Source organism: Chlamydotis macqueenii, chromosome 10 (assembly GCF_036417535.1).
Source record: "Chlamydotis macqueenii isolate bChlMac1 chromosome 10, bChlMac1.mat, whole genome shotgun sequence".
In the NCBI taxonomy this organism is placed as follows: domain Eukaryota; kingdom Metazoa; phylum Chordata; class Aves; order Otidiformes; family Otididae; genus Chlamydotis; species Chlamydotis macqueenii.
In genome coordinates, this window is record NC_141565.1 from 8,237,573 (window position 1) to 8,263,563 (window position 25,991).

Below are 25,991 nucleotides of genomic sequence, written 5' to 3' on the forward strand. Positions count from 1 at the left end.
GCCCTAGTCTGCATCTTGCTGATTTGTATAAAAGCGGAAATTTGCAGGAAAGCTAAATTCTGCAGAATTCTCAGGTTTGATTTTCAACAAGAGAAGCATCCAGAACATAAAAGGTTTAAATCCATTCTCTGAGTTTCTGTGCTCCCACACATTACCCAGGGTTCACACGAGAGCATGGCAGAACAGAGGGGTTTTTTTGTTTGTTTGTTTGTTTGTTTTATTTTTTTTAGCAATGTACAACTGATGTACTAAATTTTAGGCTGTACTGGTAAGAATAACTTCATTGAAAATATAATTTAATAAAAACTTCACCTGAGAACTTATTATGTAACTGTACTAGTACAAACGTGTATATTCACTATCTCAAAATCAGTTTGCATGTAGAAACTGGATTTTAGAATTGAGTTGTGTAATATATAATGTAATGTTTGGTTATCTTGCTGGAGAAAGAGTAGATTTGAAAGTCTTCTAGCAGAAATCTAATAGATCAATTTACAGAAACTCACTGAAATAACATTTTCTTTATTGTATTCTAAATGCAGGCATATATATGATTACCACTGTAGATATCACTGCCATGACTCAGATTTTGAGAGACCAAAAGGTTACCATCACCCACATGGTTTTTTTGAGGAAGATGATTCACAGATCTGTTACGATACAAAAAGATCTCCTAGGAGACGGCTGCTACCTCCAACACCAACACGTAAGTACATTAAGAACAACTTGTTTGCAAATCCAGAATTATTTAAATGCATTCAGGCATGTTCCAGTTTAAAAAGGCTTCTTTTTAACTTGGATTTCAAACATGACATTTCTTGATTACTTTTGCTAGTGGATTATTGTGTATGGCAGAAATGTCTATCTATCCTGAGAGACTGCTCAGAGAATCTATGGATCCTAGCTTACAAGTCAGTCTTTCTAATATCTCTTGCCTCGCTCATCCAAGAATAGAAAAATAACCAATTTAATTGCTAGTTCGAACTTGATTTGATAAATTAAGAAAGAGCAAGGTAGAATGCAGCAGTAGTTTACTTTGAAACTATCAGAGGGTTTCAGTCCCTGTGCCCTTTATTCACAGCTAGAGATGTGCAGTGTTGCCGTGAGTCAGGGCTGTTCTCTCTAGTGACTCACCTGCTGACGCTTCCCCTGTCTCTCAATAGTCGTGCTGCTTGATGACATTGTAATCAGTTCCATTTACATTTTTGGCTCCTGCTATTTTAGTAAACACTAGAGACTGAGGTAGGATAAGAAAACCAAGAGTGAGCTTCATGGCACTTTGGTTTCGGTTTTTTCCTTGCTTATGAATTGTCTTCAGCTTTTTAACACGAGTTTCTCAAGTCCTAGTGAAAAATAAGTGTTATCCTGAGCTAAGCATCTTATTTCAGATTCACGTGGGTACTTTATTTTGCCATCTCAGGAACAATGCTTAATATTCTGTGTTTCCTCTAAAGGAGAAAATGTTTCCATTTATAGATTGAATTAGTGTTGTCTGCTGATTTTTTTTTTTTTTTACACCTGATTCTTTATTTATTTTCCTCCTCAGATCTTTCTCTTGGTTTCTTTTTTATCTCAAGCACAATTTTCTTTTATCTGCATTTCTGAAAGCTCTCATGCTTCTTGTCTTGTGAAAGTTGCCCAGAGAAGCTGCGGATGCCCCATCCCTGGAAGTGTTAAGGCCAGGTTGGATGGGGCTTTGGGTGACCGGGTCTGGTGCAAGGTGTCCCTGCCCAGGGCAGCGGGTTTGGAACTGGGTGATCTTTAGGGCCCCTTCCAACTCAAACCATTCTATGATTCTATTAATCTATAATTCATTCTGGTGATGCTAGCAGCCAGAGCATTGTCCATTTATTTGTGGAAGTATGACTGTAAGGACCCAACGGGTAGGAAAATAGGTTTCAGTCCTTTCCTGTCTGAGACATTCTAAATAAAAGGCAAGTATAGATTTAAAAAATAAGTGTTTCAAAGGCAAGCATAGCAGGTTCATTATACACCGTCTGAGGTACAGTCTCAGACTGTTTAAATCTTACACTTTTTATCTCCTGTACAAGAGACTAGATAAATATTCTAGATAAAAGGGTATTTGATATCCTAGGATAAGAGGACCTAGTTCTGATCAAACGTGCATAAGGGTAATGTAGGAATTCCTTTGACTTACACCAGTATAATGTCACAAGAGCATGGTCAGGCCTCCTGTCATAACCTTGTATTTAATGTTCAGGAACAAAGTTGAGAAATTTTAGAGGCTTGATATCTCATCAGATTTTAAAAGAAGCTCAAACTTATTATTTGCAACTAGTGTATAGGCTGTTTGGCTTAGGGAGGAAGCCTTGATGTTCTCATGTGAAGAAAAAAAAAAAAGAATCTGCAACAGTTTCTGCTAGCATCTGGATTCAGTCCAAGTTAACGTAACATACAGTGCCTTGGCTGAGTACTGTAGTTAGCGAATTGAGCTCTGCGTCAAGCTTTCTAGAGGTTTTTGTACCAAACTCATCACCACAGTATTTGAACAGGTTCCACAAGTGTACTGAGAAATGATTAAGATGTTCTTTCAGACTCTTTCCTGGGGAGAAGCATGTGCAAGTAAGTGTCTTGTTTTGGATGAGAGGGCTTTTTGGTTTGCTTTTTATTCATTTTGGTATTGGGACATTTAGCATTTGTTAGGATCAAGAGCTAGGGCTTACATTTCTGTATTTGGATTTACCATAGAGACCATGGAAAGAGACACAAAGTTTGCAATAAGTGGACCAAGTCACCTGGAGATGCCTGCTTTAGTCCAATGACTCTTTAAGGAACCTTGATTGTTAGTATCCAGCATTAAGTGTCTGGTGATAGCTATAAAGAATCCTAAGTCTGTGGCACTTAACTCTTCAATTCTGTTCACAAAGTTTTTGTCTTGGGGAAAAAAAATACCAAGAATAGTTTCATTAAGTTTTGAGAGAACAAAATTTTGTATCATTGCTTTGTACAGTCAGGCTCTGGCCAGTTTTCCACTACGATGCTCACAGCAGTGAGGATGTATCTGGATTCCAGCTGCTGTTCAGCATCCAGGCTTTCTTCACGCTGAAGCCAACACAGAGGAGTGGTACCCATGCGCTGTTTCCCATTGCTCCACAGGCTTTTACCAAGATCAGCTGAAACATTTCCACATCAGCCAAACATTTTGATCCAGTTTAGATTTCTACTTTTTCCTTTCTAGAATTTACATGAATAATAACAGCATAGGTAGCAGCAGAGACCATGGCTTATCATTGTCATAAGTAACAGAATAAACATCAGGAATTCACAACATGAGAACGTTGAGTTGGACATGGGTTTTTCACGTTGTACATTTCTTCCAAGGAACTGGAGATTTGGTATTTCCTTTGGGAATTAAGAAACTCTTCTTCCTAGCTATTCACAGCAGTTTACAGCAAAACGCTGAAGCTAAGTGTCTGAACCAGTCTGCTGCAAAACACAAGTGTGCTTTGTGAAACGGCTGCTTCAAATTCTGTCATGTTTGGCGGCTCATATGGTTTCTATGTAAGACTGCATTTGCTCATATGATGAATCTATCCTTTGTCTCATAACCAGCTGCTTGCTTCTATTAGCACAACTTATTTCTTACTGGGAGAGATGTTTTTATTTGTGCAATAGTTGACTCACACTGAAATTCTGGAAATAATACACTTTGAGGAAAAATATTTTATTTTCCTAATGAGTTATGGTTTCCCTGTAGCAAATAGACGATCTTCCTTTAACTTTGAATGCCTCCGCCGACAAAGTAGTCAAGATGACATACCACTCTCTCCTAATTTCCACCATCGCACTGCTTTACCACTTCACTTAATGCAACAGCAGGTAAGCACAAAATCTTATTTAACTAATTACATCTTTCCAGCTTCTATGTTGGACTTCTGACTTGCATTGTTTGAAACAGTACTAGTGTATTACATAGATTGCCTGTGCACAGCTTCTAGGCCAAGTGCAGGCTTGTAGTTGCTAGACACAAGGCTTCTCAAACATTGACCTTCTACAAAACACTGAAAATGAGTAGTTTGCCCCATGACTCTTCAAGTGTCCACAAAGAATTGGGAAGCCCTAAGGAATTTTGACCAGGACTGCATAATATGGCAACTGTCTATTAATCTTTGCCTGTGCAGCTACTCAGCTCCATTTGTGAGAATTTTCAAGTACAACATACACATCTTCTGAGGCTCCATACTCATCTCTGACCGGCCCTAAGATGATGGTAATTTCCATTGCCTAGAGACACCATCCAGAATGCTTGGAAAATGCTGATGGCTTCCTATGCTGTCCCTACAGGACAGAAGGAATGTTCCTAGACTTCGCTTTCTTTATTTAATCTATTGTATAAGCTATTATTTTCCTTCATTAATGCTAATACCAAGCTTTTGTGATCTGAGAATAATAGAAAAAATACCACTTTATCCTGTCAATTTACCAATTTCAGTCATGTTCCTCATCTGCATGACTCTTAAACATCAAAAATGTTATGTTTGCATAGCTGCTGCCTGAACAATTTGTTTGAACTAACTGCTGAAATGAGTATGACTGAGCATTTGAAATCACTGACTTCTGAAATTTTTCCCCTTACCAGGTCATGGCTGTTGCAGGTCTGGATTCCAGCAAAGCTCATAAACATTCACCAAGTCGTTCAACGCGTTCCTGGGCTACCCCACCTGCAACCCCTCCCAACAGGGACCGTACTCCATATTACACACCTCTAATCCAGGTTGATAGGGCTGAATCTACAGAGCATATGAATGGTAGCCTGCCTTCCCTGCATAGGAGCTCTTGGTACACAGATGACCCTGATATTTCCTACCGAACATTTACACCAGCCAATTTAACTGTACCTAATGACTTTAGGCATAAACATAGTGACAAACAGAGGAGTGCAGACAGTTTGGTAGAAGCGGTAAGTATTACAGAAACCACTGAAGTAACTAAGAGTGTCTGTTCAAGTTTTGTGTTAACTTTAAAAAGCAGATAATTCAGTTCACGTTATCTGTCTCTCTGAAAATGTGGTATTTACAGTTTCAAAGACCAAACCTGTTTTTAGATAAAGACAGGGGAACTTATTTGTGGTTGTCAGGTAGTAAACAATATCTACTGAAAACAAATCTTAACATTATTGTGTCAGAGAGCTGGAGAGATTTCAAAGATATTTGAAATTTAAGTTTTCTAGATGAGGATCAATTACAAAGTGTCCTTCCAGTGTCCTAGCGAAGAGAGGATGCGTATGCCTGTTCTCTCTGTTGTTTCTATACAAATACATCACGGGTTTTGCAGTACTCTGAATAAAAGATCAAGAACTCTATGAATCAGTGTACTAAATGCAGAGGTGAATAACAACTACAATGATTAATTTGTAGATGTATTAAAGAATGTTAAGAATTCTATTTATCTTCAAATCTTTTTTAATATAAGAGTATATAGCATTTCTGAGTGAGTTACTCTTCTTGCTTCCATCTCTCACTTCCTTTCCATTGCTATGAGCTAAACAGTACACTTTGTTAAATTTTATTTGCAAATGAGACTTCAGCATCTTTCTTCCAAGTACTCTAAAGTCCGAGAACAAATCAAAATTCTGTGTTTCAGGTAATTGTTCTAATTACACCATCTATAATATATTAACCTTTGTCTTAGTATATCAGCCTCGTGATTGATGTTGATCAAAGTCTACTCCCCAGTTTCTAAAGATATGTCAGATGTGTTGCATTATTGGTTACATTATCACATAACTGATGCAGTGTGGTCTGGAGCCATTCGATATTTGATTTGATTGTTCTTTACACATGCTGTTTGCTGTGGGTTGCTGTGGTGATTCAGCATGGGGTTTCTAGTATTTTCCACAAATGAGAAATGTTGCTGTGACTTGTGTGTTCTGATACTCCACTGTATATCTCATTCTTTTCCCTCCATTTGCCAGGTACTTATATCTGAAGGCCTAGGAAGATATGCAAAGGACCCTAAATTTGTTTCAGCTACAAAACATGAGATTGCTGATGCATGTGACATGACTATTGATGAGATGGAAAGTGCAGCAAGTAATCTTCTCAATGGAAATATTAGCAATGGGACCAATGGGGATATGTTTCCCATTTTAAGCAGACAAGATTATGAACTTCAAGATTTTGGTCCTGGTTACAGTGATGAAGAACCGGAAACAGAACGATATGAAGAAGATTTAGCTGATGAAATGATATGCATCACGAGCTTATAGTATTTAACAAGGAAAATGATTTTAATAACAGAAAAAGTGCCTCATAGTTTAAAGATGCTAGGCACTAGCTGGAGTGAATAACCAATCAAGTTTTGTACAAGTGATGTCACACCTCAAGGAAGCCATAACTAATAAATTTATTATCTCCAGGTTGCTGAAATGTGATCAGAGCTGCCGTACGTCAGTTCTCCTCCCACAGAATCTTCAGTTGCTCTGTGGGAATAAGGTTATTTTGAAACCAAGCAGATTGTGACAATCAGTTTTTTGAGGGCTAGAGCAGGATTCTGAGGTGTAATATCTTGCCTGTCTTTCAGCCTTGTGCTGCTGTCCTTCATAGTAGAGCAGGATTTTGTCAATGAAAATGTCTGTGTAAGACTGGCACAAAATTGTGTGGGAAATAGCAACACGAGATGAGTGATGACAACCGATAATGTCATTACCTCAGTACTCAATAGCATATCAGCAACCCGTTGCATATCCATTCTAACATTGTTTTCAAACTTGCCTCCTGATTTCTTTTCTTAATGCTCTTCTAAAATACAGTTTGTCATGCTCTACCTGTTAGAGATTGGTGGAAAAAGAAGTTATATAAAGAATAATCTGTCATATGTAACACCAGTTTACATAGGAAAATATCATTCAGATAGTCTGTTTTATGACTATCACGTTAAGGGCAAAATATACTGGAATAACTGCATTCTTACTAATGCACTTGCAACCAGGTTATAGTAGAATTAGGTAAGATAGTTTGCTAAAAATTATATAGTAGAAATTATTGTAAATGAATTGTAATATACAATGATTTGTATTTGTAAAGAGATGTTCTATATTTTGTAATTATTGTACCGTAATTGAACTGCAGCAATATTTATGGACCCTAATTATTGTTAACTCTCCACAGAATTCTAGATATAAGTATTTTTACTTGGAATATATAGATCTATAGCATAAATATTTAAATAGAGCCACCTCTCAGTGTAAATCTGTTTTTGGGATAAAGTGTCAAGTTTGAACTTGGCAACAGAACAGATTTTATTTTTTTTTTTAATAATTGAGTCAAATGAATCTCTCTGTATAAGGGATGCACAGTTGACTATTTACAGTCTTATACTTGGGAAGGTAAAAGATTTAAAGTTATTTTAACTTTTAGATTGAAAAATAAGCTGCAATTTTATTTTTTTATTAATCCCATACTAAAAATAAATACTAAAATAATTTAAAATTTGGCAAGTTCATGCCAGGATATTACTGGTCATGAGAGAATTAGTTCTGACAAAGTACATAACCTACATACCCTACTTTGATAGGAAGAATCTTGGGCAGAAAATATTTCACAGCTAAAGGAAAATGTTTTACTTCGGTACTACTTACTCTGCTTGGAAATAAAAGAAATACGATATAATTATTCTTCACAGAACCAAAAACCTTGATTATATAAGAAGTATACCGTTTTATTGCCTCTACTTTTCTGCTGTTCTGTGTGTACTACTTCAAAGATTTATTTTTATGCAATCAAGAGAGGGCTTAAATATTGTTCACAATGCAGTAAAACCCTGAAATTACTTTGAGGCTAATACAACCTTGGAGGAAAATAAAAAAATACTGAAAGCTACTGTCTATTTTGTTAGCACTGGATAACAATGACTTGTTCTAACAAGTTATCTTACCAGGTTTTACCTGTAGTTCATATGCTAGATAGCAATCCAGTTCACATTTTTACAAATGTGATGTTTAAAACATGTCAATAAACATTTTGTACATAATGACAAGTTTCCTATGAATAGCTTACAAACTTCCTCTGAAATCATTCTTATTTCAAATGCCAGGATAAGAACTTAAAGGTTTGTAAATTATTTCTTGACCATCATTTTGTATTAAAACAAATGCAAAATGTTCTTCAAAATAAAACTGTGTAATAATTTTATTATACTTGGGACTCTTTTTACTAATAGTTTTTCACCAGGAAGCTCCAAAAGTTAAATTCTGTTTGCACTGTCTGAAGAATTGGGAGGGAATGTGCGGAATATAGTAATTAGTCTACACTATCATAGTGTGCAAGTCTTTTATGATTGATTGCTGTTAACCAGAAAGAAATAAAGTTATTGGAATATTTGTATGAAAAAGGGTACTATTACTCCCCTACTATCTAGGGGATTGTTACTTTCCCAGATACAGATCTATGGAAACAATTAGGAAAATCTGACTTTAAATCCCCTAAAATGTCAAAACAGATCTTTCATGCTAGCTGCCAGGAAACCCTTGGCGTATCACCCATCAGTCACTCAGCCGTAGTCACTTTGTTACACTTTCCCAGCTTACAGACACAAACTTTACGAGACCAAAATGGTGCTTTCTGGATCTGGTATCACTGTGAAATAACAATGAGTAGTTTTCAAAGTTCCACCTACTGTGGTATGCCCACTTCTGAAAATTGCCTTTAAGGCAACTGAAGTTGAACATTAGGAAAAAAAAAAAAGAGGAGAAAAACAAAACCCAGACTAGCTTACTTAACTGCATGGACTTTTGATAATACATCACATTTGGCAGATTAATCTGGATGACAATTTTTTAAATTAATTATTTGTCCAAGGAGACAGAAAACAATATGCTGACTTCACTGTATTTTCTTGCTACTATGATCAGTCCTTAGCTTTCAGTAGTCTGATGGGAGACTCTTTAGGGCAGATATACTAGGAAGATTCCTCACAAAAATATATAATTAAGGAAATTTAGTTACAAACCATGTTCTATATAGTTAATGGTTTAAGGGACAACATCTATATGGATACACAGAATACCTGTTCAATTTTATTATGAAAGTACACAGAAAAAAGTAGTCAATATATGCACAATTATATAGTAATCGGCACCTTAAAACACTGCTAATCATAGTAATTACTCAGAAAAACTAGAAGATGTCTCAACAATTAAAGTCTATCTTATGAATTTCCAGATTTGTTTTTAAGTGTCTATTATGACACAAAACATTGGTAAATAATGAAACACTGATAATTTTTTACAGTGAAGTAAATTAACTGAAAAAGTGAATATATAAAATATGTTCATATTTGAACAGTGTCTTTTTTTGGAGCTTGGATGCTAGAAGAATAAAGACTAAAAATTGTAATACTTTAACAAGATATGCTTGTATTCTCTCCACAATAACTCTTCCTGCTTTTGTTATTCCTCAAAATTAGTTTCTGTTTATTTTATAGGAAATGCATATTCCAAGCCCACTTTCCAGTTTTCCAGTGTTTATATAGCTGCCTCATTTGGTTCCAGACTAAATGAAAGGAGGCACTTGGTAAGGATTTTATGCTGTAGAAACATCAAAAGTTCTTGTGTACAAAACCTTGACTGGCCTTACATGAATAAAATGCAGTTTTACAAATACAGCTATTTTCTGCTGCTTTTAAAAGCACTTCTCATGCTACAGCAACTTGAACTGAAATATGTGTAGAAAATAAACATTTTTGGTTACTCTTCTTTCTTAATCTCATTGTCCCCAGCCAGAGACCTCCAACTGTCTGAAGCATCTGCAGCAAGCTATTACCATGGAAATGCTGGTGTTCTCACTCGCAGAACCATTGCTGGTTCAAGCCAAGCTGGCAGGTCTAGTAATTTCCAAATTATTACATCAAACAGCTTTTATAGTTAACTGTTTATGAATATATAATGTTGTATTATCTGCATATTTATGGAAAAATTTGGGTAGAACTGGGAATAATATTCAATTATACACTGTATTATTTTACTAAATAAGTAAAATACTGGAATTATCAGCCTGTGCTCTGCAATCCAGTAAGGTGTAAGAGATGATTGTTAATTTTAGCCAGCAGACTGCCAGTGCTCCACAGAGCATGTTAGAATATCCTGTACCTGTTCTAAGTATCCCTTAGCAGATTTGACTTTGCGAGAAGTAAGAACAATTTTAACAGGAATTTGGTATCAGCAACCAGATACAATGCAGGAGAAACTAATGGTAGCTTGATTCGACCTAAGGATTTCCCCAGGGCAACAAAACTTTCAAGTATGTGAGACATTTCTTTAGCACTGCATCAAAGGAATGTCATGAAGAAGCCTCAACATTCTATAGAAGTGAGGCCTAAATTGATAAAGCAACTGTGGTTCACAGCAATGAAAATATTTATGTGTTTAGAAGGGGAGGAATTTGCAAGGTGTCTGTGTAAGTTTAGAACTGCAAGAAAAGGTTATGATGTTTCGGACTTAATGCCTGATTATCTGACTGCACAATGCAGCAGTGTGTACCTGAACACAAGACACACGTGTAGTTTGGCATCTTTATCTAAGCTTGCTATTTCCTCATCTTTTAGAACTTGACATAATGGCAGAGGATGTGTGCAGTAAGAAGTTATGTAAGACAGTGGTTAGTTAATCCTCTGCAGTTGCACATTAACAATTCCCATCTTGCATGCCTAGAGTGGAAACTCATGTTGTAAATCTGCAAATGCAGGAACTCGAATTCTCCGTCTTTCTAAATTGCTTCCCCTCTCAACTGCACAGGACTGTGGTAAGTCTTACCAATATATGTTATTCTGAGTATCCTAATACTTTGTATTCCAGATGACACTAAGATATCTACTGAATACCTTTAAATGAAAATCTCAAAAGCACAGGTGCTGAATAAAAACTATGCCATAATAAGGTACGCCATACACAGTTCATGCTTTCCCCAAATGCACAGCTACATTACTTGAATTGTCTTATTAACACAACTAATCAATAACCTATGTCTTAAAAATATTCTTGCTCTTGCTCTCATTCCAAAAGAATGCATCACATACATAGAAAAGGTTTACCTGTCTCCTTTTTGGAGCAGAGGTCACTGCTATCACCTTCCATTTTCAGAATTTTTGTTTATTCTTGATGCAGATACTCTAAAGAATTAAGTCCTTTCCTTCAGTTAGCAGCAGGGCTTCCAGCCACTACCTTACAGCAAGCAGCACCAGGTAGAAGTATCTGCCTTAAACAGCTGCAGTTGTCTCTCTAGCCAACATCTGACTCAGCAAGTTGTTTTACAATCTGCTCAAATGGTGTAAAATTCCATTTTTTCTGCAAGAAATGGCTTATTTTGTTTACCACAAGTCCTTAGCAATTTTAGGCTACAGAAGCTTTTACTTTATGATTTGACAGCTGCATATTCAGAAGTTATTTTGGAATACTTAATAAATCCAAACAATTCAATAGATTCAATTTCATTCAATGAGTTCAATTTCTTTAAGTGGTTTTTTTGTTAAAAAAAAAAAGCAGTATCTGAAAGTGACTGACACAGAAAACAGCCGTGAAAGATCATGTATCTTGCTTTACCCATCTGAAGATAGTAAAACAAAGATGTAAGTTCTAACTAAAATATAGCATTGGTTCACTGAATAAGTTACTTGCCTTCTAATTTAAAAAGGTCTCTTGTATCACCAATATCTGACCATTTGCAGTTATTTTGAGTAACCTTTAATTTTAAATCTACCTTGGCTGTAATTTTTAAAATAAAATTTGAGTGATAGTAAGGCACCATTTAGAATATTTGCTAAGAAAGATCTTTTGCAAACACTCATCTTTGAGCGAAGACCAGTAACTTTAAGGACATTATAGAAAATGCAGACCTCTTACTAAGGTGATAAAGTGGTGCAACTAAATCTGCTTAAATGGAGAACTGAATTCTCCTAACCTCCTTGTGAAAAAAGGAAGGAGAAATTCCAGTTTTCCAGTGTATTTTTATAAAGATCAGCTCCTGTTCTGCATTTATTAGAAAAATTAATTTCTGATAAGTACAATGTACATCTTTCTGAATACTACATAGTTAAGACTGCTAAGCATAGTGAAGTCTAACTTTCAGTGAGGATTTGTAAACTGTGCATTCCTATTAAGAAACACACTTGACAAATTCTGAACACATGGAGGTTCCTCACTTTCCTATGAATTTGGTACGTACTACTTTGGCCTGTGAATATAAAACTGTGTAAATGCTTACATTTATTTAACCAGTCTTTTCAAGGCGTGGGGATTAGTGACTAGCTGTTATCACGGGTAACGCTCTCACAGCAGTTAAAATCCTTCCTTTAAATAACAAGGCATACCATAATGATTTTCAAAAATAGCACACATTAATCTCTTCCATTCCTCATGCAATCGCACAGTATTTCTGGCGTATGTGCACAACTGTCTTGTCATTTAGAAACAGCTTCTCTTCAACAAAAAAATTTTAAGTGTACCGCAAAAGGTCACATTTTACTACTGTAAGCAGGTTAAGTCAACCGATTTTAAAAAGTGAAGAGGTAGTCTAATATAAAGAATGGCTCAAATTAACAGTTATTTTAATAGGATATGTTGGTTTGCATGGTATTTATTTTGTTGGCATGTTCAGTATGAGATACCAACACGCCGATGAAAACTTAAGTAGCAAAAGTTGTGAAAGGATGAGAACATTTGTTTATCTCTGTGTTTCCAAGGTCTTGGGCTTATATACAGGAACATTTTTTTCCTGAAGTGATGGGAGGCCCTTAATTATATCTGCAGCTTTCTCTGCTATCATAATAGTTGGAGCATTCAAATTCCCACTGACAACACTGGGCATTATTGAAGCATCTACTACTCGCAAGTTTTCAACGCCAATTACTTTCGTTTGGGGATCAACTACAGCAGTGCTATCTGAAAGCTGACCCATTTTACAGGTGCAGGAAGGATGATAAGCACTATCAGCCTTCTGCCTTATGAAAGCATCTATTTCTTTGTCAGACTGAACATGGTTTCCTGGTTGAATTTCAGGCCCGCGAAATTTTTCAAAAGCTTTCTGAGCAAAGATCTCTCTGGTCAACTTGACACACTGGCGGAATTCCCAAATATCTCTTTCTGTATGGAGAGAAAATAAGAAAATTTTAAGTACACCCTTCATTTAGTAATACATACAGAATGTGTAACAGAAAAAAAAACAGCATTAAAGAAAAAAGGCTGGAGGGAAAGTCTCACTTATTGCTGAAAGCCATAATAAAGTAGAATATTTTTCAAAGTCACAGATATTTACATTCACTGTGAACAAAACTGTCACTTATATTGCACAATTCCAAGAGGGAATAGGTGAACTATGAAGAATTGCTCTTTGTTTCGCTATACCCCCTGTCTAGCCAAGGACACTAGGTCTCAGCACAAAGAAGCAAACAAGATCCCTTCACAGCAGAGGAGAGGATGAAATTAACAGTATGATACAGCAAACACTTAGAACCTTGACTGCATCCCCAACAGGGGTGTGATGCTTTGCACAATGGCCTTTTTTAATACAAATTGACTTTTATAAGTAAGAAATAAATAACAATGCACCAATGAGCACTTATGAACTGGTGTGAAGTAGATAGGAAAATCTGCTACTGAAACAGGCAGGAATTAAGTTGACATCAGAGCAAGGAGCAACTGTGTTTACCTGTTGACATGTAGTTAGGCTCAATGATAGGATGGTCATTTGGGTCTGTACTCTTCAGCTTCAGCCAGCCCACACTCGTGCTCCTCATGGGCCCCACGTGGACCTGCAACACACATGCTATGCTTATGACACAGTCCCACCAGATATATTTCCAAATTCTGTGTGTTTGGTTTTTTTTCAATTTGGACAGTCTTTACAAATTAAGCAAATGTAAATGTTAAAGGGAGATAATGGAAAATGCGATTGAATGTTTTACCATTTAACATAAATTTATTGTAAATATGATATTCCATAAGGGAAAGGAAATACACTTGTCTTATCAACTCACAGCTGTTCTTTTAATTTTAAATAAAAGCATTTCAATTTAGCAGTAGCAGAGCATTCTAATACAATCAGCAAACAGAGCAAATTACTATCATCACAGAAGAAAAGAGATTAGCAAGAAGAAACATGTATATTCACTGACAGTTCCCCAGCATTAGCACAGACTTTTGGAACAAAATCATAGTTTAAAATGGGGCTTGGATTTATGCCAATGAATAAATGAGGGGCCTCATATGTTCTTGCTTAAATCTCTGTCTTAACTTCAGTGGAACAGGGAACACCTTGTTTTAGTTTTGTACAGCCTCTAGCACAATGACATCCTGATCAATAGCACTATGGCGCGTCAGTAATGCAAATACTTAAACAGCAGTTCAATGCTTACCTGCTTTCCCAGAGATAAAAAGGAACATAACTTTGCTAGCAATATCAAAGAACAAGCTTATCTTTTTTCCCCAATGTAGGAGGTTAATCCAGCTCTTTTTGTATTACACTGAACAAAATATTTTTCAGTATATAGCCAAATTATCAATGTTTATAATAAAGTGTAAGCTTCCTTACTAATTGCTACAGAAGATTACTGGAATATGTTCTTAAACAACTCACCTGGTAAGCTTCCATTGTGGAAGGAACTCGACCATGATCAATCACCTGAGAAGGGAGAAAGTGAAACTGAATGTCGGGGTGAGGAACCCCTGGTTCACTTCGGATAAAACCACCAGATTCTAAGTGGGCAGTGGCTCCCTCACCTAGAAAATGTAAATGAGAGAGAAAATAACAATAAAAGAAAACTTAGTTCAACAGTATGTTTTTATTGACATGATATCTATTTCAAATATAATTTTTTCTTCTTTTTTTTTTAACAGCTTTTCTCAGGAGCACCAAGATTTTTAAATGTAGAATTTTTCTTTAGATGAGAGATACAGAAATGTTAAAAAAACAGTATATAAAACTCTCCTTTGTTACCCAAGGTATAATAACTGTTTTAAAAGATTCTGATTTAGAAAAAAATAAATAGTTCAAGTCCATTTGTAAGCTCCTGTTATTTCCCAGAATATAAAAAAATTATATATGAAGGCTCCTAGACTTTGAAACTCATGGATAAAAGGCTGTAATAATTCTAAATCAATCAGTGGTAGAATGATTGCATACTTTGTTTCATACCTGTAAACTTCCAAAGCCATTCTAGACCAATCCTCACCATGTTAACTGGCTTTTGTGCGTTATATAGAGTAATAGGTTTGGTGCACTTTTGCTGGACGTACACTTCTAAATGATCTTGAAGGTTTTGGCCTACTCCTGGAGGGGAGCGGAAAGCGGGAGGAGGGAGGAGAAAGGGAAAAAACCCAAAAGTTATTTCATTCAGAACAATTACACAGAACATTTGCAACCAGAAAACAGCATAAATGGGAACTAAACTAACCTCTTACAAGGGCAGTGATGACTAAGACCAAGACCATGAGTCATATCAGCCTTTTGCTCATGTTTTTGCTCATAAGGTTTTACATAAACATAGCATAACTAGAATGAAAATAGAAAGTTAAATAGCAGACATAAGTTGTTCTAAAATTGCCAGATATGACTTCTAAATACAGTACTAACTCTTCTAGTTTAAAGGAAAATTTCATGTAATTCCTTTTGTCTTCGAATATATATGACAGTGGGAGTTTACAGAATCTGTTGTGCATCAAAACTTATTCAAAATTCTAAATAAGTATGCTGCTGTACCTTGAAGGTACTCAGTGGCACTTTTCAGAAAGGCATTTTCACTACCAAATGTAGGGAAGAAAGTGTAGGAGTTTATTACTCAGTTCTAAAATCCATACATGTTTCCCCTGGTTTGTAACACTCAGTTTCAGTCCACACAACTTGACATAAAGACAATTTCATGGATTCATTCCATTTAATGGTCTCCGAATTGAATCCAAAGGAAGATGTAAAATTAAAAGAAACAATAAAATTACCAGGAAGATGGCAAACAACAGGGATCCCCAGTTTTTTTAGATCATCCGCATTGCCAATCCCAGACAACATAAGCAGCTGTGGAGAATTTATGGCACCTCCACTTAAAATAACTTCTTTACTGGCAAAAGCCTAAAAGGAAATGAGCGCAGAAGTCCTAACATTATTTGCAAGCAACATGTCAAGAGCTTCTGTTGAGATATGTTATTCTGATCCACATTAGACACCCTTCCTTCACATTTTTCCCATTTTACATGTATTCCTATCTTGACGGAGGTTTCTGCAGACAGATTTGATCAAGCTTTCACTTTGATAATTTCTATATTTTTCCTATGTTTGCAATCCATTCAAACTGTACGGCACAGAAACATTCAGCTGAGACAGTACCATGGCTGCCAACAAACTCCCGTGCTACTTGCCACGCAAGAAGTACCTATGACATTCAGATCAGTCAGCGAAGTGTCTCTTCCAGTTTCAATAATGGTTAGTAAATTAAAACTGAAACTCCTAAGGAAGATTTTGAATTCAGAGACATGCTAGCTCAAAAATTGTCAAGAGCTTATTTTCTTAATTCAACCAAGACTCACGTTTTTTTCTTAGCTCACTGTAGTCCTCAGAAGCCCCTCAACCACTAAAGCACTACTGGCTTATGAGCTTTTCCATCCTGACAGGTATAAAAATTTCCAGGAAGTAAAAGCAAGCAAGTCCTGCAATTTTGATGTTGGGGGGAAAAAAAAAAAAGGGAAATACTTTGAAGGTGTACTTTTTATGATATATGCTACAAATACATATCATTCACTATGTGTAATTAATACCTGTATTAATATGTATGAAAATTCATAACAGCTAAAGAATTTTGTGATTGAAGTGGTCCAGTATTCAGAAAGTCTTTGATCATGTGTAATTAGCTTTCCAAGACTTTCTTCAACAAAATTAATCTTGATAATGGCACAAGAACAGCAAGCAGAGACACTGCTTTCACAGACATGTAATAGCTCATAAAATCAATTAAATTTTCTGCAACTTTAGTTTTACATTGTTAATGTTAATAATTTTACCAATCCACTTAGAAAACAACAGATTTGTTCTGTGCATTAGACAATGAAAGAGCAGTTTGTTTATATTGCATTTTAACTTTTAGCAGATGTTCAGTCACAGAACACTTGTTCCCTGTTGAGTCTCATAAGCCGTACAGAACTCAACCCGTCAAAATTTGTACTCTCCTCTCTTTAAGATATTACTATTACACTTTTAAATTGTTTTATAATTGTTTGTGACTAAATATCTTAAGTTATTAACAGAAAAATCCCCTTTAGGCAATTTCCTAGTTACATACTCCATAATCAGCTGTAATAGTAGAAAGTTTAGGAAAATGACAATATTTTATGTCTTACAGAAGTCAATGGATTGAAAGCTGCATAAAATGAACTGTTTATCCACAGAGTTAAGTTGTAATGGCAATTCAAGCTTCCTTCCACGTGATCACATATTCAGTGGAAGCTGGACTGAGATTGAAAAATATTAATTGCACAAACAACCATAAGGCATGTTTCATCATTACGTTTCATTACTATCCCGCAACTCAATACGTAATGGCAATGTAGAAGGGAATGACTCATTATTTATCCCTTGAGCCATTCACATTTCAGTATCTAGCTTTTACAGATTTTCCTATGCCAGAACAGCATTTTCAGAATTGTTTTCCAGAAACATCAGCATTTCAGCATACTAGTCAATATGCTGAGACAGGGCATGATTGCACTGAACCACAGGTTCCAGCCAGAAACCTTACACAACACTTGTGAAACATCAAGTTACGGCTTGTACCCTCAAGTACCAAAAGATGGAAATATAATGGAGGTGTTAATCTCTAAATTGATTCAGCTGAAATATCACCTACTGTAAAATAACTAGCAAGGAATCATACACTCGAAGAGACATCATAGCATCTGTAAAGCAGACAGTTTGCACAGTAAAGGGCCACTTTTGATAAAACTTTGTTTTTTTAAAAAAATTTCATACTGTAAAATAAAAATCTCTTACCTTTTTCCTTTGCCCATTTTTCACATACTCAACACCAGTGGCTTTTGTTCCTTGAAACAAGATTTTTGTAACAAGTGTCTTCTCTGCAACTGACAAATTTGGGCGTGATATGGCTGGGCGAAGGTAAGCACTAGCTGTGCTCCATCTTTGACCTACAATGTATATTTACATTGAACATCAGAATAGTCATGCTGAGTATTCTTCAAGATTTTGGCCAATAACAATCAGGATGTTTACAGAGGGAAGGCCTTCATAGAGTTTATACAGTTCAAAGCAAATGTGATTTGATATAATAACTGAAAGTTTTATTTTAAAATAACAAATTTCACAATGACATTTGGAAAACCTACTCTCCTTCCCAAATTTAACTATGAGTCAAGACTTGCATGCCAATGCAATTTTAAATGAAATACACCCTGGATTGATAGCAAGATGCTGTAAAATGAACATGGTGTAAATACAGAGTGTCATAGCTGTTCAGTAATCTAAACAACCAAATGGCATTCAGTGCAGATTACATGTCTATATTCCAAAATGCTTTCAGAAGTACCACTGGTGGGTCTGAAATACAAATTATTTAAGGACCCCTTTATGATTTACCTTGGTGTACAGTCATGTCCATCCAGCCAAATCCTTCTTGCTGATAGCCATTCATATCATCTGTGAAGGGATACCCAGCTTGCTGGGTTGCCTCCAGGAATGCATGATGAAGAGGATGGTTTGTTTTCCCTCTTGACACATAAAGGGGTCCATTTCCACCTCTGTACTGATCTGGCCCCAGTTCATGTGTCTGTGCCTTCTTAAAATAGGGCAAACAATGTTCATAGTCCCATCCTATAGCCCCTTCCCTGCTCCATCGATTATAATCTTCTGCATGCCCACGAATGTATACCATAGCATTGAGAGAAGAGGAGCCACCCCACACTCTTCCTCGGGGCCAGTACATAATTCGGTTCTCCATATGCTTTTGTGCTGTTGTGTGGTAATACCAGTTATATTTCTCATCACAGAGGTTATAAGTTAATGCAGCAGGCATATGAATCTTCCACATCAGTCTTTTACTACCTAGAAGGGTATCTTTAGGGCCTGCTTCCAAAAGCAGGACAGTACTGAGAGAGTCTTCAGTCAACCTGTTGGCCAATACACACCCTGCTGATCCAGCTCCAACAATGACATAATTGTAGGAGTCCGCCTTGTCAGAGCTAAGTTGAGAAGATGTATGTGACATTTTGAATTGTGGTTCATTGATGCCCAATATGTTCTTTAAGACATGTGCTTTAAACAGAGTTCCCGTTACTTTGTGCATCTCATTCACTGCACTGCAACATTTAACTCCTTTCATTAAGTATGACATCTTTACTGATAGTATCACTCGTAGAATCTCTAACAAAAATCTAGTGGTTTACCCTAGAAAAACAAACAAACAAAAATCCTAGTGAAGATATAATACATGTATAATACATTAATACAATGCATGACCTTTAAAATGTCAGTCATCATCAGGTAAAACTGATATACTTTACCCATTCTCGCTATCCAAAAGGTTAAGAAAAATACCAATAAACACTTACTCTGAAACTTGCTTCCTTATTATTCTTTTAATGCAGTCTATGCAACAGTCAAGTGGCATACTATTTTGTATTATGTGCAGCCTGATTTTGATTTGCTTCTTGTTCCTGAGATACATACATGGAGCACATTTTCAAGTATTTGCCAAAACCATAAAGGATGGAAACCTTTGCTTATCCTGTATCTTATCTATTCATCTGCCTCTAATAGGTAAGAATTTAAGAAACCCAACAATTTCATAAACTCTTCTAAGTTTGTGACAGTCAGGGATATTGCACAGCCAATTCACAACAATAGAAATGATGAGCGTGCCCACTGTAGCTTCTGCCAGACCAAATCTGGGACAACGTCTATACAAAAAAAAAAAAAAAAAAAAAAGTAACAGTGAAACTTTGAAACTTATTTTCAGCTATCCCTAAGGTGAAAAACTGGTCTTTTTTGAGTTATGTCTCCTAGCATAGGACAGGCAAAATCTGTTCGTCTGTGGCTTTCTACCTTTTTACTAAAACCAGACTCTGCAGGAGTACTCTCAGGACAGTTACAATCTAATACCACCAGATCCTTAGGCTGAGTAGGAATGGCAGTTTTTCTTGTCTTCAGAAAAGCCTGTGAGCCTTGCAAGTAACACAGGTTTAGCTCTGTGTTGCATGGGTACAGGGACTAAATGCAAGATTTGCACAGCCTGTGTAAGTGTCACAGGTATGAATGCTGCTGGCCAGTCTGAAGTGTGTTTCTCTTGCTCTCTGTCTCACTGAAACCATTCCTTTTGGTGAAAATGAATATCCTTGGGCTGTATACAGTATTTCTCCCCGGCCCATGGCTTCTATCTAGTTGCCTTGGATTCCAAAGACAGCAACATATCCAGATGCTGCTACATTGTAATGCACTGCCCATCTGAAAGAAATAATCAAGCTTTCTCCTGGAAATGTATTGAATACTGTATTATGTTTGTGAAATCTAATTTTCCTGAAATGAATTAAGTTGTTGATGTTGATTTTCATACATGTAAGTTTCATAGTTATCCAACATTTTGTAGTATAAGCTCTGTATTTTTGTAAAATGTCTGGATTTTTTCACTAAAAAAAAAAACCTCCCATGTCTTAATGAATCACTGAAATAATCAGCTTTTTCTTACTAAAAGGTGGAACAGGACTGCACTCATTTTCTCGGGTGAAACTCTACAATGTACAGTTTGTGAGAGCACAAATGAGCTCCTAAGGCCCAGCTCTTCCTGATAAACATTAAAAGCCTTCAACATACAACTATATTTATTTACAATTTGATGTACAATCTCATATGCAAAAGTATTTTTTTTCCTCTCACAGAAAGGATGAAAATAAGCATAAACATCTTGCTCTTCTCTAGGAAAAACTTGTAACAGGCTGTACAAACCCTCTAACTTCTGGAAAATGAACAGCCAACCATGAAGAACAGTTTGGTCTGTTAAAAAAAAAAAGGATGCAGAGGATAGGTCTGAGCCCAGAGTTCAAACAGCTGATTCTCACATGGCTAATGCAAAATTGTTCCCAGGTGAAGGTCAGGGGTTGTCTTTCACAGGTGGAGAATATTAAAGGATTCTTTCTTGGAAAGAAGGTGTGCCAGCTTCCTGTGATACAGCAGAGGAGGATGCAAAGGTAGAGAGGTTTTTTACTTGTTTTTTTTGTTTGTTTGTTGTCAGGGCTACAATTTTTAAGTACCTATGTTTAACCTGCAGAATTGGACTTTATTGTTCCAGGAACAGCAGATTCCTGAGGGGATTGGTAGAAGATGAGCTTGGATAATCTGGGAAAGATACTTTGTACCTATAATGTAAGTTGTTTCTTTTTTTCTGGTGGAGATTCACCATGATGAGATGAAGTGATCAATCCTACTCCTGAGGAAGTAAACCCTTAGGTTTTGGTCCTACAGATGGTCAACACTTATTATCTAAATAGGTTGGGTTCACAGACTCTGGAATGAGTACTGGCCTGCTTATTTTGGTATGGGATCTACAATGTAATCAAATACTACTGTGCCTCCTAACCAGAATGTTTGCTGTTAAGCCTACAATCTACCTAGTTGTTTTCTGTGAAGAGGGTAGATTCTGCAGAATCCCTGGAATCATGTTCAGTCAGAGACTGGCTTGCTCTAGTACTCTGGCTTTAGTTCTACAGCTTCCTACAGCATAAACAGTGGCTACTGAGCTCCTGAAAATACTCTCTCCAGTGATGCTTCAAAGACAGCATTGAGGTTACAGGACTAAGTGTGTCTTGCTTTATGTCAGAACTTTAATACTGAAGTCTAGTCCCTCTTAAAAGCTGATTTGTTAAGAGCCTCTCACATGTGCAGGCTTTGAAACTCATAGACCAATTCAACCTTGTATTGAAGGGGTTGGTATCAGGGACCAAGATCATAAAGTCCTGAAATTAGAACATGATGATATCGTCTCTAAAATAATCTATGTAGTTCTATGAGCATACATGAGTTTCTGGCAGTTCAAGTTCTTCTACAGAAGACAGTCTTGTGGAATTTTGCAGGAGTCCCTCTTTGAACAAGAGAACATCAGTCAAGGAATAACCTAATGCATCTTCACTCTCAGCTTTCCCTTAGTTTTATCTGCCCTTTTTGCCACGGAGAATTTAGAACTTGCATGGCGTTCCCAAGAACTGTGTTTCAGCAAGAATGTGCTTTTTCCAGTAACTGAGAAAAAATAAAATTGTTATCCTAATAGGTAGTCATCTGAGGCTCTGAGATATGCTGGGGAAGCCAACCCAACTAAACCAGTAGGGCACTATAGTTTTATGCCCGGCTCTTATTAAATATTGTAGTGATTATGTCAAAACAAAATATGTAGAAATAAGGAAGTTTACACAACATGGTTCTACTGGAATGCTCTGTACTTACTACCAACTAAAAAATTGTCTTTTGGGCCTCACTGGATATTACTGCATGCCCTCTCTGTAAGCAAGCTAAGCAAAAGTGCTAGGATTCAGCCCACGTACCTTATTTTGAGACTTCCAAATTTAAAGGACTCACAGACCACAACAAGTAGAGGAAGGTAGGTATCCATGCATGAGGGGGATGAAGTGGCTAATTAAAAAAAGTTACAGGGCACTGGGCATCATTACTCTTAACTAATCAAAGCTATCTTATTCTTTGGTAAAACTGGAAATAAAAGCAATCAAAAACATGTATCGAGACAGTTAGGGCACCCACTGCCTGGGCTAGAAGACTGAATTACCAGCCAAGAAAGCTAAATCTAATGTTTAAGTAACTAAAGTAGTATTTTGAATCTACTCCACCACGTATATTTGTCAGATTCATACTTGCATGTTATTTCATGTTTTTCTTTGCTTTCTTTTTGCTGTTTTATATCAAATGGAACATTTGAGAGTAACATTTGAGAGAATTTTTATATTGTAAAGAGTGAGTTGGGAATGAAGTCAGTCAACAGTGTCCTGGTCATAATATTTAAGTAAGATGGGGAATCAGTGTGCAGATGACTCTCAAATTTCAGTGCTTTTTAAGTTGTGAAGTGCAGAGGCTTAAAATCAAGCTATTCTGATTTAATTTAAATCTAACATACCTTGTTGGATTGAATGGATTAAAAAAAAAAAAAGAGTTCCAATGCACAATTATTTTTGTCATAGTGATCCATACCCACTCCCCTCTACACACGGTCCTCTTGCATGAGTATTATCACACCCCAGTTCCTCTAAACTGATCCTGAAACAGAGGGAGAGGGTCACTGTGGCTGAAACTTTACTTCCTGTCCTATTTTGCGAGGGCCAAAACAATAATATCCTCTCAGGCATATGACCCTCTCCTGGAGATGTCCAACAGCACGGATAATACATGGTGCAGCAGAGCAAGGGGCTCTTTGCTGGACTTTAGTTTCACGGCACTGTGCTGCCAAATCCCGTCAGGCCTGTCTGTCTAAGACGCAGGAGGAACAGCTCCTCAGGTAAAAGCAGTTTTTACTTTTTTCTGACCCCCCCCACTGCAGACTGTGTACACAGTTTAAATTCATCTGCCGTGGGAGCGTTTTGGACCAACTTTCCCTTCAGTCCCGCTAGTAAAAAAGTTCATTGAGTTACAGAAGCCTCGTGGTAAGTTTCGCTTCCAGGGCTGAAACTGACGGTTCAAGCCTACTTACCTCACCGTTGCCTCCTTTAGGAATAAAAGTATCTGCCGGCCCAGGGTGTCAGGCTGCTGTGCGCTCCTGCGGGCTGCCCGCGGGCCTGCTCTGGGGCCGCCTACAGCGGCTCTTGCTCCACAGAAAGGCCGGGGCCGGCTCCCGCCCCGCCGCCCCGAGCAGGACGGGGACCACGGGCCTGTCCTGGTCCCTTCCGCAGGACGGGACACCCACGGGCCGCGTCTTTCTCCTTCCCGGCCGGGGAGGCCTGTGCCTCCCTCAGAGCCGCCTCTGTGCGGGGGGCTGCCACCGCCGGCGGAGCAGAGAGGGCCCCGCTGCCGAGCGTCGGCAGCCACCGCCCGCTCCTGTCCCGCCGAGTTCTCACTGCCCGCTTGCCGCCCTCCCCCGGCCGCTCCTCCTCAGGGCTCCCAGGAACTCCCGCTCAGAGCCTCCCCAGCCCACCGGCTGTTGCCCCACTCACTCGCACGCCCCACGCGGGACGCCCCGGCGGCGCTCTCCGTGACAGCTCCCCAGCGCGGAGGGCGGGGGTGCTCCCCGTGAGGCGCCGGGGCCGCCGCGCTCAGGAGTGGCCGCGGCAGGGGGCGAGGTCCGTGGGGGCGGCAGGACGGGAGAGCGGGTGGAACCTCCCGCAGGAATGCACCCGTTGGTCTCCGTGAAAGATGTGTTAGAGCGACTTCGTGCTGTTTCGAAACCGGCCCGAGCGGCACAGAGGGCCAAAGTTCGCGGCCGCACCCGCCCCGCGGGAGCTCCCGGGCGGCCTGGCGCCTCGCCAGCTGATGGGGTTGGTGAAAGACGGGCCTGCAGGAGGGGCCGGGCCTCCCCGCCTCTTCCCGGGAGCGCTTTAACTTTTTCACCCAGCCCTTAAGCGGGGTGGACAAAAGGCGGTTTTTTTTGTTTTTGTTTTTTTTTTTTTTTTCCCCCATTTAAACGTATTCGACAGTGGTGTCACCTCGGCTGCGAAACCGTTTTCGAACGGGAGCGGTAATGCAGCTTGAGGGGACGTGGGGCGGGCAGCGGCGGGAAAACGCAGGGCGCGGGGAGGCCTCGGCCTCGGCCCCGGCTGCTGCAGGGCCTCTGTAGCGGCCGCACAGCCGGCGTTTGTGTCCCCTGTGTCCTCTGGGCGTCTTCAGTACATCCTACCTTAGTGCATGTTCGTTGCAGGCTAAACTGCGTTAAAAGGTGGTGGGGGGCAGAAGGTCCCATAAAATCCCTTGGGCAGTGGCCAAGGATCAATGTGCAAAGGCTTAGCGCTGCTGGGGTATGAACCCAAGAGCCTTGTTTTCCCATTCAGAATGCTCATGGTAAAATAATGATGATATAATGAAGACTCATCAAGATATCTGTTGTGAGAGCTGGCTTTTTCTCCAGACATCTTGTAATGACAACAGTCTCTGCTACAGTGTCATCAATATTGCTTGTAGTTGCTTATTATTTTCCCAAGTCCTTCCTTATTGCTCTGCTTGGATGTATTGGATGGTTAATAATTTTCAGGGATAATCACTTGTTAAGGGTTTTGCTCCTAGTTAGATAAGCAGACAATAATGGACAGTCTCTGGGTGGTTGGTTATTCACAATGTGAAATATTTTACAAGGAAAAATGCATGGAAAAATGCATGGAAAAATCTATGCTTGAGATTTCAGTTCAAAGACAAAAGGAAAATTAATTGTTGCTTAAAGGGCATAACTCTCATTTATGTTTTGCTGTAGAAAAAATAATTATTAGAGACACTGTAAATACAGTCAGAACAGGAAAAAGTGAATTAATAAGTACAAATTTCTCAAGAATAAAACAATATAGAAAACCAGAAAATAACCAAAACCACTAAAGAGTAATAGATGGGTCCACATACTAAACTTCTATGGTCCTAATTCTTGAAAACAGATTAGCATAAATCAGGATTATCTTCATTGTCAGAAACTTAAACAAAAGCAGAACATTATCTTTTTTAAGCTACAAGCTACAAAAGCTGACTGAAGTAGATAAACAAAATAAGTTTGCTGTATTGTCTACATGGATACTCTAGGCCTAGTGACTGTTCAGGACTTTCTATAATTTAACCTGCTCCAGTTTTGCTATATTTTCTTTTCTTGCAGCTAATACTAACAACTTCTACGAATTCTAGCTTCCACAAGAAAGTGTCTTCAGCTATGAATAACTTGAGAGGACTATAAAAGAAAATGCATTTTTAAATATTACTGTTCTGTTTAGCAGGGCACCAAGCGTCACAAGCATCTGTTACTGTTTAAATGTGCCAAGCAGCAGTTATAAGTCAGTTATTAAGTCTTTAATGAAGTGTTAG

General features: G+C 38.0%; 2 protein-coding genes across 4 annotated transcripts in view; one reads left to right on the forward strand and one right to left on the reverse strand.

Annotated features, from left to right (window-relative positions):
- CACNA1D (calcium voltage-gated channel subunit alpha1 D) overlaps window positions 1–8,158 on the forward strand; it is a 195,715-nt gene extending 187,557 nt beyond the window's left edge. For both annotated transcript variants that reach the window (XM_086755918.1, XM_086755919.1), the window contains 4 exons: window positions 543–706; window positions 3,719–3,840; window positions 4,601–4,921; window positions 5,936–8,158. In XM_086755918.1, coding sequence (XP_086612044.1) covers window positions 543–706; window positions 3,719–3,840; window positions 4,601–4,921; window positions 5,936–6,229 — 901 coding nt within the window. In that variant the 3' untranslated portion in view covers window positions 6,230–8,158. The remainder of the gene's footprint in view (window positions 1–542; window positions 707–3,718; window positions 3,841–4,600; window positions 4,922–5,935) is intronic.
- Window positions 8,159–9,026: 868 nt separating this feature from the next.
- On the reverse strand, window positions 9,027–24,215 carry CHDH (choline dehydrogenase). Of its 2 annotated transcripts, none has more exons than XM_086755921.1 (8): window positions 24,152–24,215; window positions 18,588–19,394; window positions 17,988–18,139; window positions 15,947–16,076; window positions 15,147–15,281; window positions 14,589–14,731; window positions 13,662–13,764; window positions 9,027–13,096 (listed from the first exon to the last, which is right to left on the reverse strand). In XM_086755921.1, the coding sequence occupies exons 2-8, from the start codon at window positions 19,339–19,341 to the stop codon at window positions 12,678–12,680; spliced, it is 1,836 nt and encodes a 611-aa protein (XP_086612047.1). In that variant the 5' UTR covers window positions 19,342–19,394; window positions 24,152–24,215; the 3' UTR covers window positions 9,027–12,677. The 2 variants fall into 2 exon arrangements, with proteins under 2 accessions (XP_086612047.1, XP_086612046.1); XM_086755920.1 differs by lacking the exon at window positions 24,152–24,215 and adding an exon at window positions 23,692–23,996.
- Between the last annotated feature and the right edge of the window lie 1,776 nt (window positions 24,216–25,991).

What these genes read in the sequence shown, in the direction of transcription:
- CHDH (XM_086755921.1), bottom strand. Translation starts at nt 19,341, where the DNA reads ATGTCATACTTAATGAAAGGAGTTAAATGTTGCAGTGCAGTGAATGAG. An exon ending in AAAATGGGCAAAGGAAAAAG is followed by an intron (nt 16,077 to 17,987) that starts GTAAGAGATTTT and finishes ATTTCCTTTTAG; the next exon opens with GCTTTTGCCAGTAAAGAAGT. An exon ending in CCACAATGGAAGCTTACCAG is followed by an intron (nt 13,765 to 14,588) that starts GTGAGTTGTTTA and finishes TGTGTGTTGCAG; the next exon opens with GTCCACGTGGGGCCCATGAG.